General features: G+C 41.9%; 1 protein-coding gene across 1 annotated transcript in view; it reads left to right on the top strand.

Annotated features, from left to right (window-relative positions):
- Positions 1-6,378: 6,378 nt before the first annotated feature.
- sema3aa (sema domain, immunoglobulin domain (Ig), short basic domain, secreted, (semaphorin) 3Aa) overlaps positions 6,379-20,998 on the top strand; it is a 90,238-nt gene continuing 75,618 nt past the window's right edge. Inside the window, exon 1 of the mRNA XM_060903318.1 lies at positions 6,379-6,946. Coding sequence (XP_060759301.1) covers positions 6,835-6,946 — 112 coding nt within the window. The 5' untranslated portion in view covers positions 6,379-6,834. The remainder of the gene's footprint in view (positions 6,947-20,998) is intronic.

The raw sequence follows: 20,998 nt of genomic DNA on the forward strand, positions 1-20,998 counted from the left end.
AGGCTTTCTACTCAATTTTGGAGCGTGGCTGTGGGGATTTGTGTTCATTCATCCACAAGAGCTTTAGCGAGGTCAGACACTGATGTTGGATGATGAGGCCTGGGGTGCAGTCAGTGTTCCGGTTCATTTCAAAGGTGTTCAGTGGGGTTGAGGTCAGGACTCTGTGCCGGACACTTGAGTTCTTCCACTCTAACCAGGGCAAACCATGTTTTCATGGACCTCACATTGTGTAAAAGGGAATTGTCATGCTGGAACATATTTAGGTCCCTTAGTTCCAGTGAAGGGAAATTGTAATGCCAGTGTACAAAAACATTCTAGACAACTGTATGCCTCCACCTTTGTGGCAACAGTTTCAGAAAGACCTACATACAGGGATGAATATAACAGGTTTCTTTATACTATATACTGTAGTGTTTGTCTTGTTATTGAAAAATTCATGCCATTGTAATTTCCTTTTCATGGGACTCTGTCGGGATTTAAACTAACAATATCCTGACCAAAGGGCAAACATGTTTCTGCTGTGCCACTCAGCAGCCCATAGATTTATTTAAATGAGGTTTGAAATTATTTAAATAATATTGGCTGGTGTTGAGTGGTATATCAGATATATTCCATTCATGATATCAAACAAGTCAAAGATGAGTAGCTGAATGGAATATATCTGATAGACCACAAAAAAAGCCATTATTATTATTATACATGCACACTCTTCTTATCAGCATTCTCAAAGGCCAACGCTAGCTTACCCATGACTCGGTGCTGTTAGCACGGCAGTCCAGTTACCTTCCAGATGATGTAGCGTTAGCAAAGGCCAATGCTAGCACAGTCAAGCCGAATATTATTATTATTTTCCCTGTGGAATTTGTTTAGTTACTTTTAAAATCAACATCGACAGCTACACACAACGGAGCGACCTGGCAGCCAAAATTCTCTCAAAATCGTCCACTTTTAACATCGCAAACCTGGCAGCCATGTTTGTTTACAAATTGTCACAGTCACTCACTAACGCAGAAGTTTTACGTCTCTGACATGTGACGTCATGTTGTCCTGACAATGTGCAATATTGTAACAATATTGCACACTCATTCTCCATTGGGCAGAGTGGTGTAATACACAGAGGGTAAGCGATATGCTTAACAACATTGCATGCTATCAATAAACTCACTAGAAGGGAATAGAATACATGTTTTTATTCCATGGAAAAAAAGTGTCCAGTATGTATAATAACTGATTTTATTGCACAGTATTCTGGCCAACATTTGTTTTCACTTGTTAAAGCAGAACTGAAGGCAAATTTTTTATTATCAAAATTCTGTTTATCTCATTTTATTAAATATAGGAACGCATTTTTGATTGCTATTTTGTCACTGCTGTGGCAAGTTATGAGTGTTTGAAATATGCTCTGTAATATATCAGTCCATATGTCAAAGCAATGGCCGTAAACGAGATTCATTGAGACCTGTGCGAGACATCGTAGGACGGAAGTAAAACGTACAGCGGAAATCAAAGTGACCGACATCTGCCAACGTTGTCAAAAGACGCGCGCGCTCTCTTTCGAATGCTGACATAATCAAGCTGGAAGTTTTGTTTGTTTTGATAGCAATCAGGAAAGTTTGAAAAAAGTAGGCAGTAATCGTCATTTAAACTCGTTTTTGTGCAATATTTCATTTGGAAAACAGTTTTCAAAATGGCGGCACTGACACATGGCTGACATGTCATGTTTCGAAGTCTCGCAGGAGTCTCGTGAAGATCGCGCGGATAAGCGACGCCTGCCGTGGACCAAACGAACTAAATTCAACATGGCTCAAACCGAACAGGCTGATAAGTATAATATTTAATTGCAATTAGTTGCCAATACGAGTCACGATATAAGGTTACTAAAACCGAAAACGTAATTGAATAATTAAGAAATAAAGCAAGTTTAAAAATGACTTCAGTTCCCCTTTAAATGTGCTCGATAAATACCGTAAATAAAGGACTTGACTTCACTTGGCATGAATGGTGAAAACAGCTCCTTCATTTCTAAATCAGACCAATTTCTAGAAATGTATTGTTGTCTCGTCACTGTATCTTATCTCATTATCTCTAGCCGCTTTATCCTTCTACAGGGTCGCAGGCAAGCTGGAGCCTGTCCCAGCTGACTACGGGCGAAAGGCGGGGTACACCCTGGACAAGTCGCCAGGTCATCACAGGGCTGACACATAGACACAGACAACCATTCACACCTACGGTCAATTTAGAGTCACCAGTTAACCTAACCTGCATGTCTTTGGACTGTGGGGGAAACCGGAGCACCCGGAGGAAACCCACGCGGACACCATGCAAACTCCGCACAGAAAGGCCCTCACTGGCCCCGGGGCTCGAACCCAGGACCTTCTTGCTGTGAGGCGACAGCGCTAACCACTACACCACCGTGCTGCCTCATCACTGTATTAATATTTAAAATCAGAATCTCAGATGATGTCAGTGTGATGCAGTACTGTATGGTTATTGCTCTGTACCAGGAATGTATGAGCTTCTGTTCATACATAAACCTTCCTGATGCTCTCCTGAGAAAATTTACTCGGTATCATGCTGGCTGTTTGCCATGTCAGATTATCCAAATCGTCTCCTTACCTATGAATTACTGTGAAATTCCTGCTTAATATTCCCGTGTGATATCGAGTTGTTTTCTTGAAGACGCACTTCTCCATGACAGTCCTTCAGAAACCTTACACTTATCATAAAACCTAGTCTAAGGCGAATTGTATCAACTTGCTGTGTTCTTCCTTCTCGCTGACACTCACACACGCATTAAAGTGGAGTGTTTGTTGAGTGAGCAGGCTGAAATGGCAGAGCTCTCATCACCACATAAAGAGGATTTGTAGTCTGGTCCCAACCAAATCTCACACCTCTCTCTGCTCACTCTTGTATTTGTTTCCACTTGTCTTTCTTCTTCTGGTCTTTTTCCCATTACACAGCCCTTTATCCATATGTGTGTGTGTGTGTGTGTGTGTGTGTGTGCTGATACCTGCTGAATCAGTGAGCAGGGTGGACTGACCTGTGTGGGCGATTAGATATTACAATGACATCCTGCCAGAACAGGAATTGCGCCTCCCTCCCAAAACAGGAAATGGATAACGGAGGACCTTGACCAAAGCGGTCCCGATGATAACGATGAGAATGAGGAATGCCTCACATATCATGGTATATGGAGTGTATCAGAGTATGAGGATGTGACAAACAACTAAAAGGATGTTAGGGTGCAGTTTTAGTTCTTCTGAAAAGAGCGGAAGGGCATAAGGGCGGATTTCTGGATCTCCTGTGAGGTGTGTGTGTGTGTGTGTGTGTGTGTGTGTGTGTGTGTGTGTGTGTGTGTGTGTGTGTGTGTGTGTGTGTGTAAATGCCTAGTATGAATTTGTTATATTTGTTATGCTCCAACACACAGAGAGAGAGAGAGCTCTGACTGATGGAGATTTCCACAGTGACAGCTCCTGTCTGTATCGAGTTTCGGTGCTATTTTTACTGTCCAGCTGCTGAAAGGCCTTGAGATTCAGTGTGTCAATACCCTCACTCCTTTTCGTCCCACGCTGCCACGTCGTTATTTATTAAGACATCATTTATTACTCAAAGTGTCAATCCTGTGCCAGCCTCTGTAAACAGTTACTCAGGAATCGAGAGCTCGTACCCAGACGAAAGCCTCAGCGTTGTTTGATCGATGCAGTTCAGGCTGCTCTTAACCTCACTAATGTTCCAGGATGTTTGGCAGGGGAAGAGATGGCTGTGGGTTTTTGGAGGTGTTGATGTATACGGCCTGTCTCTCATCTCCAACGACACTTTGTTTGGGTTTGGTGTAAACAGCCAAAGAGAGTGTTTGGAGCCGGGGATGATCAGATGTTTGTGGACATGCTCACGCAAGCAGGAGGCGTACATATGTGCAACCATGAACAGGATCCATTCAGTCACACGAAAGAAAGAAAGAAAGAAAGAAAGAAAGAAAGAAAGAAAGAAAGAAAGAAAGAAAGAAAGTTAAATAAACACTATAGAAGAAGAAACAGAAGAAAGAAAGAAAGAAAGAAAGAAAGAAAGAAAGAAAGAAAGAAAGAAAGAAAGAAAATTAAATAAACACTATAGAAGAAGAAACAGAAAGAAAGAAAGAAAGAAAGAAAGAAAGAAAGAAAGAAAGAAAGAAAGAAAGAAAGAAAATTAAATAAACACTATAGAAGAAGAAACAGAAGAAAGAAAGAAAGAAAGAAAGAAAGAAAGAAAGAAAGAATTAAATAAACACAAAAGAAAGAAACTAACAAAAAAAATAAATAAACACTATAGAAGAAGAAACAGAAGAAAGAAAGAAAGAAAGAAAGAAAGAAAGAAAGAAAGAAAGAAAGAAAGAGAATTAAATAAACACTATAGAAGAAGAAACAGAAGAAAGAAAGAAAGAAAGAAAGAAAGAAAGAAAGACTATAGAAGAAGAAACAGAAGAAAGAAAGAAAGAAAGAAAGAAAGAAAGAAAGAAAGAAAGAAAGAAAGAAAGAAAGAAAGAAAGACTATAGAAGAAGAAACAGAAGAAAGAAAGAAAGAAAGAAAGAAAGAAAGAAAGAAAGAAAGAAAGAAAGAAAGAAAGAAAGAATTAAATAAACACTATAGAAGAAGAAACAGAAGAAAGAAAGAAAGAAAGAAAGAAAGAAAGAAAGAAAGAAAGGCTATAGAAGAAGAAACAGAAGAAAGAAAGAAAGAAAGAAAGAAAGAAAGAAAGAAAGAAAGAAACTAACAAAAAATTAAATAAACACTATAGAAGAAGAAACAGAAGAAACCAAGAATGAAAGATCAAACAAAACATTACAATGAAGCCAATGCCTTTTCTATAACATGACATTTAAGAGTCTATTCTGTGCTTATGAAATGGTCTCACACACACACACACACACACACACGGTGTTATATATCGTACTGATATCACAGTGCTGTTAAATCCTCGATTCTGATTGGTCCGAAGGTCTTTCTGCGGTAAATATAACATGTCATTATTTAATAAATAATAAGAAAGTGTTGGGTGTTTGTAGTGGTATAAAGGCAGTAAAACATTTCAGGATCTACTGTTATTGAAAAATAATCAGCTTTATGCTTTAACAGTAACTTCGTTTCACACAGGGCTTCATCACACCATCCCATCACTGATTACTTTCCTCAAACAGCATGAGCCTTCAGGTTTTATTCCTTAATTAGCACAGGGACTGTAAAATGACACATTAACACCTTACAACAGCACTGTCTTCAAGGTGTGTGTGTGTGTGTGTGTGTGTGTGTGTGTGTGTGTGTGTGTGTGTGTGTGTGTGAGAGAGAGAGAGAGAGAGAGAGAGATGGAAGTTGTGAGACTGTGCTTTCAGCTTGTACAGCTGATGAAGTTTAATCACAGCTCACTGGATTTTCAGCCATTTTACTGCTCTTGATCTTAAACACACATGCAGCAAATACTGTCATATTATTAATGTGATGATTGTGTTTTAGTCTGCGTCTGCAACAGGGTGAGACACTGGGAGGAAGGAAGGAATTTACAGTCAGAAAAAAGGATATATAAGTCAAGACAGAAAGAAAGAATAAAAAATTAAATTAAGACGTAAAAAAAAGTAGAACAAAATAATAAGAATTCAAGCATGGAAAGAAATAAAAACAAAGTAACAAAGTCAAGAAAAAAAGTAAGAATTCAGGCATGAATGAAAGAAAGAAAAAAAAACTTAAAAAGTCAATGTAGAAAGAAGGACAAAAATCAAGAAAGAAAGAAAAAAGAAAGACTAGGAATTCAAGAAGCCAAGAATGAAAAACAAAATGGAAAAAAAGAAGTTAAAAAATTGAATGAACATTAATAATGCATTGATATGAACAGGACGTTAATAATTCACGCATGAAAAAAAGAAAAACAGAAATTCAACAAGTAATAAAGAACAAAACAAAAAAGTCAATAGCTGAAGGAAGAAATAAAAAAAGAAATAGTAATAAACTTCAAACGTCAAAAAATTAAATGAAAGAACGAAAGAAAAAAATGGTATGTTAACAAACGTAATAAAGCATTTCTGTACATTTTAAAGGAAATACAAATAAAATCAATCAAGTATATCAGGAATGAAACATAATAAATAAAGCGGACGTAATAATACACGATTCGAAACGATCTTCGTAATAAAAAGGCACGCTGAGAGTCGGAGTCTCCGTGTAGAAGTATCTGAGACTGAGACAGAGTCAGACCTGTGCAGATGGGTGTCTTTTATTCACTCATTCACCCCCTCCTCCACCTTCATCTGCGCTCCGTCGCTCCCTCCCTTCTCTCCTCCCTTCCCCTCCGCTCTTGTGGATGGTGTAGTGCTCTGTCTTTCCCTCTCAGTCTGCCCGTGCAGTGGACGGGACCTGAAGTGTGTGTCAGAGTGTGTGTGTGTGTGTGTGTGTGTGTGTGTGAGTGAGTGAGTGAGTGAGTGAGTGAGTGAGTGTGAAGCGTGGATGTTACTGGATCCATGACAAAGTCTCCAGTCCCTGGACACAGATTCACACTCAGCGCCTTACAGAGCCAAAGAGGAATACACCTTAAACCCTAACAGACCTCAGACACCACTACCACCACCACCCCCCACCCCCCCACCCCTACATTCCCAACCACATGGAGCCATGTGAGCTCCTGCCTGCCTCACCGGGAATCTGACTCGGATTGCCTCCTGTAGAGACGCTTACAGCTCTGGATCTGCCTCAGAGTGCAGACAGAGGAGAGGAGCAACTGCGTAGATCTTCACCCAGGAGGGAAGTACTCATCTCTGGGCACTGTGGGCCGGGAGCCCCCCGTGGGCTGGAGACCGGCACTCCAGCACCATGGATTACCTGCTTGGGATTGTAGTCCTGCTGGGCATAGCGGCTCTGCCCGGGAGAGTGGCCCCGCAGAACCCCAAGAGGAGCGTTCCACGGCTCCGGCTCTCCTACAAGGGTGAGTTTTATGGGTGAATTTAATGTGTGTTGATTAGTACTTACAAATTCAAATCTATCTATCTATCTATCTATCTATCTATCTATCTATCTATCTATCTATCTATCTATCTATCTATCTATCTATCTATCTATCTGTACACATCTTTGTCTCTGCCTGCTGTCTGTTCAACTCAAGCGTTCTGTATATTTTTACCTCTCTGATTTAACCAGCTCCACTCTGTCTCTCTACTCTTTCATTTCTGTCTATTTTCTCTCCGTCTCGCTCTCTCTCTCGCTGGCGTACGATCGTCTATTCTCATTTTGCTCTGACAGATTGTTTCCATATGTTCCGGGAGGTCTCAGGGAAACGTAGCTGTATGTCTTGGCCCGTGCTGGGATTTCTCTTCAGGTTTGAACTCTCTGCCCGGTCCCCTGTTTTATTGCTGCCATGCATAACCAAGAGATGTCTCCTGCTGTAACGATCCTGAATGGACGATCAGCAGTCCTGTGCTGTGGAGTTTAATGATTGTGTTCAGGGTTAAAAAAAAAAAAAAAGTCACGGATTCAAGTGCATACCGTACATGCACGTAGAGGTAGCGTGGACGTGCCCTGATGCCCTCGTAAACCCTCATGCACTACTGTTAATGTGCTGTCGTGTGAGAAAACTGACATGAATGGTAGTGGTGGTGGGGAACATTATTCTTGGGACAGAGTGCTATTTTGCATGGAGACTGTGGAGAACCAAAAACTGGCACAACGTCTTTTGCAAGCCAGCCCCTTTCATCTCAAATGGAAATAGGCAGCAGCATTTTTGCCATATTTTTGGCCATTTCTCTTTTATTGTCAGCTAGGCAAGCCGCTGCGGTTCTTTGTCCAGACACATGGCTAAAAGTATATGACACGACATAGGGTGGCAATCTCTCTCTCTCTCTCTCTCTCTCTCTCTCTATTTTCTCTCTCCTTCGGTTCCCTCTCTCAATTATTTTTTAAAAGCCCACATTAGTGCATACACTTCTTCCAGCATTGGTGTTGATTGTAAGGTTAGTGTGAAGCCTAGATTTACTCCAGTAGCTACGAGCCATTAAAACACCCTCTCATTACTTTTATAGATGTTATTTTGATCCCCAAGCCTGTCATCTGAAGTGCTTCGAAAATGTGATAGTGTGAGAAATCACACACATGCACACAGAGATTTGTGCTCATTCACCGAAAGTACCTCTCATCAGTGGCTATACATAAAAACTTTAGTGTACCGGATTGGAATGTGGTTGGGATCTGCGCTTCAGGGGAAAGAAATAATAATAACAGCGAGGCTTTAATATGAAAAAGGTGCATGTCCACCTGTAGCCAATCACATGCCTCTTACAGCTAATACCACTGCTGGGATGGCCCAGAGGATTGTGGGAAATGCGTTTTGACATCAAAGCGGCTGCTTTGTAATGAACAAAAAGAAAAACAGAGAGAGAGAGAGAAAGAAATAACCCTTGTCTGCTACCTTACTTGCCATTCATCTTTGATATGACACAGAGGGAGTGGTGGAGTAGGAAGTAATTGACAGATAACTTCACATACTGGGGTTCCAAAAGAATTAAACGGAGAAGAGAGTGACATATTTAAACACACACACACACACACACACACACACACACACACACACACACACACACACACACACACTTCAGTGCCATGTTTGGGACAAAGATACCCGGTTTGTGAGAAAGAGTGGAAGATAGAGGCTGTGTCTGAATGAGAGAGAGAGAGAGAGAGAGAGAGAGAGAGAGAGAGGATCAGGTTGTGTTTTTGGCGAGCAAGATGTGAAGATAAAGCCAGGCTAAGATAATTAGACACCTGGCCATGGTGATAGAGTTAGTGTGTAGAGATGGTGTGTGTGTGTGTGTGTGTGTGTGTGTGTGTGTGTGTGTGTGTGTGTGTGTGTGTGTGTGTGATTGAGTGGTCCACAGGTGTTTGATGGCTCTTTTGATGCCTCACAGAGTGACAGATCGGCGTTCACACCCACACACTGTCTATGTGCCAGCAAGAGAGACGGATGGAGGGATGGAGAGGGAACGAGAGAGTGGCTTAATGAAAGGAGCCAGCAGACAGTAGTTGGCCAGACGAGGCTGGTCGTTAAGTGAAGTGTCATTCATTCGCACTCCCCCCTGTGAATACAGCATAGTAATTAAGCCAAATAAATGTGCCGAGCCACTCTCAAGGGACGCGCTCTTAAACAAGAATGAAGAGAACACACTCTCTAGGGAGGGCTGGTCTCTTTTGCTTCGCAGACGCATACAAAGTGCACAGATTTATCATAGCTTGCATCATCAGTGACAGCCAGGAACGGCAGCGTTCCCTCGGGGAAGGCCTGTCAAACAATCTCTGAGATCGTAGCTGTTGAGCAATGGCCTGGTGATGGATACTCTTCTGTCTGTTGGCCCTGTAATTATCCCACCAGCCTTTTCTTTTTCACTCTGTTCTTCCTGTCGGCTGGGGCTGACAATGGTTCCTGTCAACATTATCGTTGCATTGTTTCACACATTATGCATGGTACTCCCTCACGCTCCGAATTTAAATAAATTAATTAATTAAAACTGGATTTTGAGCTTCAGTACTTCACCCAGGTAAAAGGTTTCCTCGTCCACCCTGTGATGCCGACACATACAGTAAGTAGACCAACTCTTCTCTTTTGCTCTTCTCTCGGTCTGGCTCCCACTTAGTGGAAATGAAAACAGTGCCCCCTGCAGGCAGCAGCACGTGTCTGCAGCCCACTGTTTATTTAACAGGGCAACCCCGTTGCCGAGTCCTGGCCAACCAGCATGCGCGGAGGAGTTTAAAGAGCTTGTGAAACAACCTGATAATTACTCACTGCAGAGTAATTATGCAGGGCCTCCCATCTCATTACCCTGGCCAGCACCATCCTGGGATTGATTGGGATGGCGCTGGGATGGGGAGCCACTCTGAGTCATCGGAATTCAGCCTAAATCTTCCGAAATAGACGCCGGGTGCAGTCTGGATGAGGTCTGTAATAGCGACTGCTCTCTTGTTGACAAAGGAAGTGCCGGATGGCACCAGCCCAGACTTCAGGGATGGAAGCTATTATACAAGGAGGCATTAGTGCTGTTCTCGATTTCTCCCAGTTCACTGTCTCTCACACACTCTTTCTGAACTGTTCACTCCATCTTGGCCTTCACCACCAAGCCACAGCAGTTAACAATATCAGTTCAGTCTGGCTCCCTTTCTCTCATTTTATCTCCATCAGGGTATTTGTTTGTTCTGCATTGTCTGACTCATAATAGGAGAAGAAATCACTAGATACCACACTATCCACTTTGTAATTCATGGCTCCATGAATGGGATGTTGCTGCCTCACAACTCCAGGGCCTCTGGTTCAATCCTGACTTTGGGTTCCAGTCTGTACGGAGTTTCTGTGTCTGCGTGGGTTTACTTCTACTTCCCAAAAACATAGTGGGAGGTGGATTTGGCGACTAGTGGATCCAGCGCGACCCTGACCAGTTATAGTTATAGTTCACAGTGGAATTATTCCACAATTCAACTGATTGTCTACAGAGTCGATATAATTTTCTCTCTACTGCACTCTTAGAAAAGGGTTCTTCAAAGGGTTCTTTTATTATACAGTATAAAGTAGTACAGGTGTGTGCAGACTTCTTTAAATCCGACCCCATCCACTCCCAAAGGACCAGACCAATCCTGTCTGCTCCCACAGAAACTTTTGACCAACCACATCTGCCAAGTATGAGAGTAGAAACTACCAACTCACACAAATTCTTGGTTGGGTCTTTCCAGACGTCAGTACCAACACAGGGTAATTCTTCAGCAGAGAGGCCAAAATTATGAAATGATTAAAGCTAGACGGCCTTTTGATTTCATAAAATCGGTGAAATTTAGTTCCCTCTGAAATTTGGTCATTGTGATATATGTTTATTTCTGTAATATCTCACAAAATATCAGGCCATTCTGTGGCTGAGAAGTTATTTAATTTGAGGGGATTCCCGAGCAAATAGCATGCATGAAATCACTCACTTCGTGCAGTCAAGCAGACAGAGGAAGTCCGTGTGCACATGCGCAGGTTTACCTTGACAGTGCACTGACACAGTTCCATCATTCTGTCGCTAAACGAACAGCTGATCACACCAAGATGTTCGCTGACCGCCGATATTTATTACTTTGGTCCTGCATTTCCTTTCCTTCATATATAACATAATGTCTTTTCTTCTTGCTTTCCGTTACTGTAGTCGGTCTTTCACGTTTCATTTGCATGCTCACATCCTCCATTTTTCTCTCCTGTTTCAAATTTGTATCCCACAATGCCTTGCGCGAACGGGGAATGCCCACCACATGATGCATGATGTAGTATCTTGAATTGGGTCATGGTGAAGCATGAATAAATAGTGGAGAATTTAGGGCCACATGGCCCTAAATTCATTAATTGTTCTATTTTAAAAAAAACTAATAAAATTGGAAGTCTGTGATTCAAATTCAGTAGCTTTCAGTCCACTGAACAAAAATAATTGAGTGTCAGGGAAAATTCTTTTTATGACCTAAACTTGAAAAATCTGAAAGGCAGTCTAGCTTTAAGATTGCTTTAACTTGTCAGCTCAGTGATCTTGCTAAAGTATGGAATCCAAGGCAAAATGTACTGAAAACCATATTTGAAAATCATCACCCCAGTTACAGCAATGTCGCTTCAGAGGAATCTTGGTTTGAACTTTAAAAAATGAACGTTCAAGTTTTTCTGACGTAATTTCGTTACTGACTTTTCTTTCGTTATAAAAGATTTTGTGTTCAGAGTTAAACATAGCCAATTTTTCTATGCTTTTTTGGGGTCAAAAGATGCCCCATACAGTATGACATTTATATTTAATACCATTATCTTGAGTACTAGGGCGGCACGGTGGTGTAGTGGTTAGCGCTGTCGCCTCACAGCAAGAAGGTCCTGGGTTCGAACCCCGGGTCCGGCGAGGGCCTTTCTGTGTGGAGTTTGCATGTTCTCCCCGTGTCCGCGTGGGTTTCCTCCGGGTGCTCCGGTTTCCCCCACAGTCCAAAGACATGCAGGTTAGGTTAACTGGTGACTCTAAATTGACCGTAGATGTGAATGTGAGTGTGAATGGTTGTCTGTGTCTATGTGTCAGCCCTGTGATGACCTGGCGACTTGTCCAGGGTGTACCCCGCCTTTCGCCCGTAGTCAGCTGGGATGGGCTCCGGCTTGCCTGCGACCCTGTAGAAGGATAAAGCGGCTAGAGATAATGAGATGAGATGAGATCTTGAGTACTGCAACTAAAAAAGTTACCACATTTTGCTGTGAATGTGATTTCATTACTGAAGAACTACCCATCACAGTCTATTAAGGGTTCTTGGCCCCCTAAAATGGTACTAGTTTGGAAATTTCTGATAAGGAAACAATTCTTTAAGGGTTCCACCATTAAGGGTTCCAGATTTGAGCTTTTGCATTTTTTAAAGCTACAGTAAGCAAAATGTGAAGTGTTTTAGGCCTGTAATCATCATCATTTCCAAGAAACCATGTGAAAACTGTGACTTCCAATATTGCTTTTCAGTAGATCTCACTAATTTCTGAAATTCTTTTTTCTGGCCCATCATTTAGCTCCTCCCCCAACAAGTTCATCTCTGAAATCATCTTTCCTTTACCTTTAAAGACAACTGATGGCTATGATAAGGGATGGGTTTGGTGAGGGGGGAACTGAAAAACTGTTGCACTCCTAATTCCTAAGAGGTTTTTTAATTCTTTTTTTTCTGGCCCATCATTTAGCTTGGCGGCATGGTGGTGTAGTGGTTAGCGCTGTCGCCTCACAGCAAGAAGGTCCGGGTTCGAGCCCCGTGGCCGGCGAGGGCCTTTCTGTGCGGAGTTTGCATGTTCTCCCTGTGTCCGCGTGGGTTTCCTCCGGGTGCTCCGGTTTCCCCCACAGTCCAAAGACATGCAGGTTAGGTTAACTGGTGACTCTAAATTGACCGTAGGTGTGAATGTGAGTGTGAATGGTTGTCTGTGTCTATGTGTCAGCCCTGTGATGACCTGGCGACTTGTCCAGGGTGTACCCCGCCTTTCGCCCGTAGTCAGCTGGGATAGGCTCCAGCTTGCCTGCGACCCTGTAGAACAGGATAAAGCGGCTAGAGGTAATGAGATGAGATGAGATAATTTAGCTCCTCCCCCAACGAGTTCATCTCTGAAATCATCTCTCCTTTACCTTTAAAGACAACTGATGGATATGATAAGGGGTAGGTTTGGTGAGGAGGAACTTGAAAGATTTTTGCACTCCTCCTAACTACTCCTTTAATTAAAACATTTTGTAGATAGATAGATAGATAGATAGATAGATAGATAGATAGATAGATAGATAGATAGATAGATAGATAGATAGATAGATAATTTTATTTATCCCAAAGGAAAATTTACAGATTACAGCAGCAATCCAAAATGTAGAACATGCAAGCAAGAGTATTCAGAATAATAAACATATTTAGTCCAAAATTATAAAATATAATATTGTCAGTTTAACATTAAAAACAATTATGCATATGCAAATCAGATAGAATAACATATCCAACATGGTCAAGAACTCTTAATAGATTGTGTTGGTACTGGCATCTGGAAAGATCCCTTATCATATCCATCAGTTGGGGGAAGCCATGACCTAATGGTTAGAGAAGCAGCTTTGGGACCAAAAGGTCACCAGTTCGATTCCCTGGGCCAGTAGGAATGGCTGAAGTGCCCTTGAGCAAGGCACCTAACCCCCAACTGCTCCCCAGGCTGCTCTGGGTATGTCGTATATTGCTCTGGATAAGAGTGTCTGCTAAATGCCATTAATGAAAAGTCATGTCATGTCATGAATAGTATTTGGATAAGCTACAGCGGACCAGAGTCTGGGTTTGTAGGGACGTGTTATAAATCAGAGGATAAGTATGATGAGTTTTTCATCTGTATAAAAAACAAAATTTAAAAATTACGACATGGTTGCAAATCACCATTCAGAGTCAATAAACGCTTAACTTTATTTCCCACATTCAGTCCTGCAGTGTTCTAGTTTCTGCATTCCAAGAGTTTCTCATTTTTGTGTGCACCTTTGAAAGTAAGAAAAAAAGAGAATGGTGACTCCGCACTAATAGGACGTAGGCACTGTTAAAGCAACACGGTCTTTCGATTTCATAAAATCGGTGAAATTTAGATCTCTTTGAAATTTGGTCATTGTGATATATGTTTATTTCTGTGATATCTCACACAGTATCAGGCCATTCTGTGGTTGGGAAGTTATTTAATTTGAGGGGATTCCCGAGCAAATAATGTGCATGAAATTGCTCGCTTCGCACAGTCACGCAGACAGAGGAAGTCCGTGTGTGCATGCGCAGGTTTACCACCTTCTTCTTCTTCTTGTTCTTTTGGGTTTTACAGCAGCTGGTATCCAGTGTTGCATTACTGCCATCTACAGGTTTACCTTGACAGTGCACTGACAGTTCCATCATTCTGTTGCTAAATGAACAGCTGATCACAGCAAGGTGCTCGCTGAGCACCGATATTTATTAGTTTGGTCCTGCGTTTCCTTTCCTTCATATATAACATAACGTCTTTTCTTCTCGCTTTCCATGACTGTAGTCGGTTTTTCACGTTTCATTCGCACACTCATGTCCTCCATTTTTCTCTCCTGTTTCAAATTTGTATCCCACAATGCCTTGCATGAATGGGGAAAGCCCACCATGTCATGCAAGACGTAGTATCTTGAATTGGGTCATGGTGAAGCAAGAAGAAATAGCGAAGAATTTAGGGCCACATGGTCCTAAATTCATTAATTGTTCTCATCTCATCTCATTATCTCTAGCCGCTTTATCCTGTCCTACAGGGTCGCAGGCAAGCTGGAGCCTATCCCAGCTGACTACGGGCGAAAGGCGGGGTACACCCTGGACAAGTCGCCAGATCATCACAGGGCTGACACACAGACACAGACAACCATTCACACTCACATTCACACCTACGGTCAATTTAGAGTCACCAGTTAACCTAACCTGCATGTCTTTGGGGGAAACCGGAGCACCCGGAGGAAAGCCACGCGGACACAGGGAGAACATGCAAACTCCGCACAGAAAGGCCCTCGCCGGCCACGGGGCTCGAACCCGGACCTTCTTGCTGTGAAGCGACAGCGCTAACCACTGTACCACCGTGCCGCCCCATTAATTGTTCTATATTTAAAAAATGTAAAAAAAAAAAAACTGGAAGTCTGTGATTAGAATTCAGTAGCTTTTGGTCCACTAAATCAAATAATTTGGTGTTGGGGAAAATTCTTTTTATGACCTACACTTGAAAAATCTGAAAGGCAGTCTAGCTTTAAAGCTGACCAGGAAGCTCTAAAATATAATTAAATAGATCCTAAATGTCCAGCTAATAACAAAGTCAAAGAAAGGCAGTACATATTTATGAAATTATTAATTTGTATATTGCTGAAGGATTTGTCAAAAGTCAGACTGTCTTTTTTTTCATCTTTTTCCTCTTTGTGTCGTCTTAGCTTTCTTCCTCTTCTGCGCCTTTGTACATCTAAGGAGACTTTTCTTGGATTAGAAAGTGAGCTGAAGTGAAGCGTGTGTGTTGTGTACATCTGGGCAGGGAATTCACTTTCTTTGCTGAAAGATCTCATCTTCAGGCTTGACCTTTTCACTGAACTGTGTTACGTTCAGTTAAAGCTTATCAACCCCTATTTGGCTTCATTATATTGTTTCCTCGATGAGGTAGACATAGAGGTGATATAGATGGTAGTGTGCTTTAGTATGTACACCTGTGTTTCATGTGTTGTGGATCTGGTTACAGACTGGACATTGGGTGCGGTGTGGCAGGAAATAGTGCACCTGTCTGGGAATATCAATATCCATAGAAAAGCACTTTGGGAGTATTGAATGTCACAAGACTTGTGTGTCTGTGGGCGTTTGTGTGAATATGTCCCAAGTAAGAAACTTTTAGCTCCATCCCAGCAATGCTAGGAGAAAACCTAAGGCCTGCCTCTCTCTCTCTCTCTCTCTCTCTCTCTCTCTCATATTCTTCTCCAACCACACCACAGACTTTCTCTCTGTAGCGCCCCAGCTATTACTGATATTAATGATGTCCTGCTCTCTCTCTCTCTCTCTCTCTCTCTGTGAGTCAGTGTGTAATCTAGGACACTAGGGAGGAGAGTTAGGTTCTGTCTCAGCAGTGTCTGGCTGCATGCTCTGTGGCCAGAGGCGTGCTTCGAGCCGTCTCTGCGGTTTGCCTGGCATGTCCAGGGCACATCCAGGAGTAATTAAACACTTCCACACACTCTCCAAGCAGGACCGCCTCAGGATAACATGCCAGTACTGTTTCACAGCCTTAAAGAGAGGAGATCAGCAAGGAATTGGGAATTTTTAGACACACTAATGAATGTGCATGCAAGTAAAAGAATGCATATATACATATATACATAAAGCTTTCAGATCTGCTTTTGAATTTGCCATATTTTAGACTGTAGTCTTGTTTCAAACCATCCATCCATTATCCGTAGCCACTTATCCTGTACAGGGTCGCAGGCAAGCTGGAGCCTATCCCAACTGACTGTGGGCGAGAGGCGGGGTACACCCTGGTCAAGTTGCCAGGTTATCGCAGGGCTGACACGGAGACAAACAACCATTCACACTCACATTCACACCTACGGTCAATTTAGAGACACTAATTAGCCACATGTCTTTGGACTGTGGGGAAACCAGAGAACCCGGAGGAAACCCACGCAGACACGGGGAGAACATGCAAACTCCACACAGAAAGGCCCTCATTGGCGGCTGGGCTCGAACCGAGGACCTTCTTGTTGTGAGGCGACAGTGCTAACCACTACACCACCATGCCACCTTGTTTCAAACCACATTTTATTTTTTAACTCTGTGGAATTTTTAAGATGTTTAAAAAATGTACAACCCCGATTCCAAAAAAGTTGGGACAAAGTACAAATTGTAAATAAAAATGGAATGCAATGATGTGGAAGTTTCAAAATCCCAAATTTTATTCAGAATAGAACATAGATGACATATCAAATGTTTAAAATGAGAAAATGTATCATTTAAAGAGAAAAATTAGGTGATTTTTAAATTTCATGACAACAACACATCTCAAAAAAGTTGGGACAAGGCCATGTTTACCACTGTGAGACATCCCCTTTTCTCTTTACAACAGTCTGTAAACGTCTGGGGACTGAGGAGACAAGTTGCTCAAGTTTAGGGATAGGAATGTTAACCCATTCTTGTCTAATGTAGGATTCTAGTTGCTCACCTGTCTTATGTCTTTTTTGTCGTATCTTCCGTTTTATGATGCGCCAAATGTTTTCTATTGGTGAAAGATCTGGACTGCAGGCTGGCCAGTTCAGTACCCGGACCCTTCTTCTACACAGCCATGATGCTGTAATTGATGCACTACGTGGTTTGGCATTGTCATGTTGGAAAATGCAAGGTCTTCCCTGAAAGAGACGTCGTCTGGATGGGAGCATATGTTGCTCTAGAACCTGGATACACCTTTCAGCATTGATGGTGTCTTTCCAGATGTGTAAGCTGCCCATGCCATACGCACTAATGCAACCCCATACCATCAGAGATGCAGGCTTCTGAACTGAGCGCTGATAACAACTTGGGTCGTCCTTCTCCTCTTTAGTCCGAATGACACGGCGTCCCTGATTTCCATAAAGAACTTCAAATTTTGATTTGTCTGACCACAGAACAGTTTTCCACTTTGCCACAGTCCATTTTAAATGAGCCTTGGCCCAGAGAAGACGTCTGCGCTTCTGGATCATGTTTAGATACGGCTTCTTCTTTGAACTATAGAGTTTTAGCTGGCAACGGCGGATGGCACGGTGAATTGTGTTCACAGATAATGTTCTCTGGAAATATTCCTGAGCCCATTTTGTGATTTCCAATACAGAAGCATGCCTGTATGTGATGCAGTGCCGTCTAAGGGCCTGAAGATCACGGGCACCCAGTATGGTTTTCCGGCCTTGACCCTTACGCACAGAGATTCTTCCAGATTCTCTGAATCTTTTGATGATATTATTGCACTGTAGATGATGATATGTTCAAACTCTTTGCAATTTTACACTGTCGAACTCCTTTCTGATATTGCTCCACTATTTGTCGGCGCAGAATTAGGGGAATTGGTGATCCTCTTCCCATCTTTACTTCTGAGAGCCGCTGCCATTCCAAGATGCTCTTTTTATATCCAGTCATGTTAATGACCTATTGCCAATTGACCTAATGAGTTGCAATTTGGTCCTCCAGCTGTTCCTTTTTTGTACCTTTAACTTTTCCAGCCTCTTATTGCCCCTGTCCCAACTTTTTTGAGATGTGTTGCTGTCATGAAATTTCAAATGAGCCAATATTTGGCATGAAATTTCAAAATGTCTCACTTTTGACATTTGATATGTTGTCTATGTTCTATTGTGAATACAATATCAGTTTTTGAGATTTGTAAATTATTGCATTCCATTTTTATTTACAATTTGTACTTTGTCCCAACTTTTTTGGAATCGGGGTTGTATTATTATTATTATTATTATTGTGCACACATGGAATTCTCACGTGACGTTTCTGTAAGGATTTGATTCCAAATCCATGGGGGATGTAAACTTCTGCACTCACTCAACTGTATTTATCTCAAGGTAAATAGATGCTAGGCTTTACCTCACTGATTGCACTGTTGCCTTGAGTAATCTTTCTAAGCCATTAATCACTCCAACTCGTACACACCGTCTTTTGGGGGCTATCTGCTACACTGATTATATTTCCTATTGGTGTCGTTGGGAGTCGAATGACTCCGCGGGTGTCTGCTTCCGCTCAACCGCCTGTCCTGAGCTGTCAATCAAAACGCCTTCATAGCCTGGCGCACAGCTCTGTTACCGAGGTTACTGACACAAACCTGCAGCCAGAGCATGATATACGAAGAGAGGTTTAAGCAAAAGAGAGTTTAAGCCAAGCACGGTGAAGCAAAACTGGAGTCTTGGGGTGACATTCAAACCAGTATGTTAAGCAAAGGTCCAAGTTTCCAAAAGCTTAGTGAACTCTGGCATTGAACAAACATTGAACAAAACCGCACCACACACTTTGCCTGCTAAGCGCTGGAGAGGATGTGAGTGAGCTGTCTGGCACTGAGACTGGGGCCAAAACCGGGTCAGGGGCTGACGCGTGGTTTGAAGTGCACCATTGTTCTGACTTAAATAAATAGGTAGCGCCCAAAACCATCTGAAATAATGCTTTGCTTTTTATTAATTTTTTTCATCCTCTCTCTCTCTCTCTCTCTCTCTCCCTCTCTCTTTCTGTCTCTCTTTCTCTCTCTCATCACTGAATGGCCAGTGGTAGACTGCGCAGACACAGAGGAGCCCTAAAACACACAGAACACACAACTGCTGCAAATGGGCTGTTTTGACTGATTGAAAATGTCCTACAATAATCTTGTGTGTAATAGTGCTTGTCTCTTTGACTCTTTTAAATGTAGCCAAGAATATAAGCATCCAACTAAACAATTTTCGCAGAATATAATAATTTTAGGAACTTTTTGTTTCAAGCAAATCGCGGTCCACGAATCCAGGCATCCATGACACACATACAGGGGGGTCTGTGATGCTTGATGCTTAAAGTGCCATTCCACCATTGGATGTATTCTTTGGCATAAAATACAATATATTTTATGACAACATGACTAGACAGAGAAATCTTTTAGCTTCAAAATGATATATCAAACATAATTTTTTGACAACGACAAGTATATTCATTTTGCGACCAAAGTCACCTACCCTTTTAATTTCCGTGCGGTAGTGAAACGTGATGTCATCGGCAGGTTCCCTTTCTTGTGTACCACGTCACGTGTGACGTTGCACAGATTATCAGCAATGGCGGATAGAACACGATTTCCACTTGTCGATTGCTGTGCCGATATTCACCATTGACCGTCTCCTTTGGGCATCACTTGCTATTTTCCTTCGCTTCTTTTCCGAAGCTGATAATCGCGTTCTATCCGCCATTGCTGATAATCTGTGCCACGTCACACGTGACGTGGTACACAAGAAGGGGAACCTGCCGATGACATCACGTTTCACTACCGTGCGGAAATTAAAAGGGTAGGTGACTTTGGTCGCAAAATTAATATACTTGTTGTTGTCAAAAAATTATGTTTGATATATCATTTTGAAGCTAAAAGATTTCTCTGTCTAGTCATGTTGTCATAAAATATATTGTATTTTATGCCAAAAAAATACATCCAATGGTGGAATGGCACTTTAATTTTGTTACAGTGGTGGAAATCACGACTACGTTTTTATGTTTAGGATTACGGACTTAAAGTTATTTGCTTACTTGAGTGGGTTACTGATATTGGAATGGTTTTAATGCAAACCTCACTACCTCAAAAACAAGTAGGCCTGAAAATAATGTCAGCTTAAATATATATATATATATATATATATAAACAATTATTCCATGAAATCGAGTCGTACATGAGCTGATAGCCAACGAGGCGTGTAGCACCGAGTTGGTTATCATCCACATACGACGAGATTGAGTGGAATAACTGTTTTATTCTATCCACAGTCACTAGATTTTGAGAAACAGAGCATTTTTATTTTTCATCTCATCTCATCATCTCTAGCCGCTTTATCCTGTTCTACAGGGTCGCAGGCAAGCTGGAGCCTATCCCAGCTGACTGCGGGTGAAAGGCGGGGTACACCCTGGACAAGTCGCCAGGTCATCACAGGGCTGACACATAGACACAGACAACCATTCTCACTCACATTCACACCTACGGTCAATTTAGAGTCGCCAGTTAACCTAACCTGCATGTCTTTGGACTGTGGGGGAAACCAGAGCACCCGGAGGAAACCCACGCAGACATGGGGAGAACATTTTATTTTTTGCAAATTCGATAAAAACTTTATACAAAATGTCCGGCAAAATTGTTTCCACTTAGAATGTTAACAAGCCAGCGAAATGACAGGAGCAATTTGTGAAAAATGCTATAATAATAATTCTTGAAAAATAAAAAAATACATTCTTACCATTAAATGCTTTCATTCCATAT

This window comes from Neoarius graeffei, chromosome 21 (assembly GCF_027579695.1).
Source record: "Neoarius graeffei isolate fNeoGra1 chromosome 21, fNeoGra1.pri, whole genome shotgun sequence".
Taxonomy (NCBI): domain Eukaryota; kingdom Metazoa; phylum Chordata; class Actinopteri; order Siluriformes; family Ariidae; genus Neoarius; species Neoarius graeffei.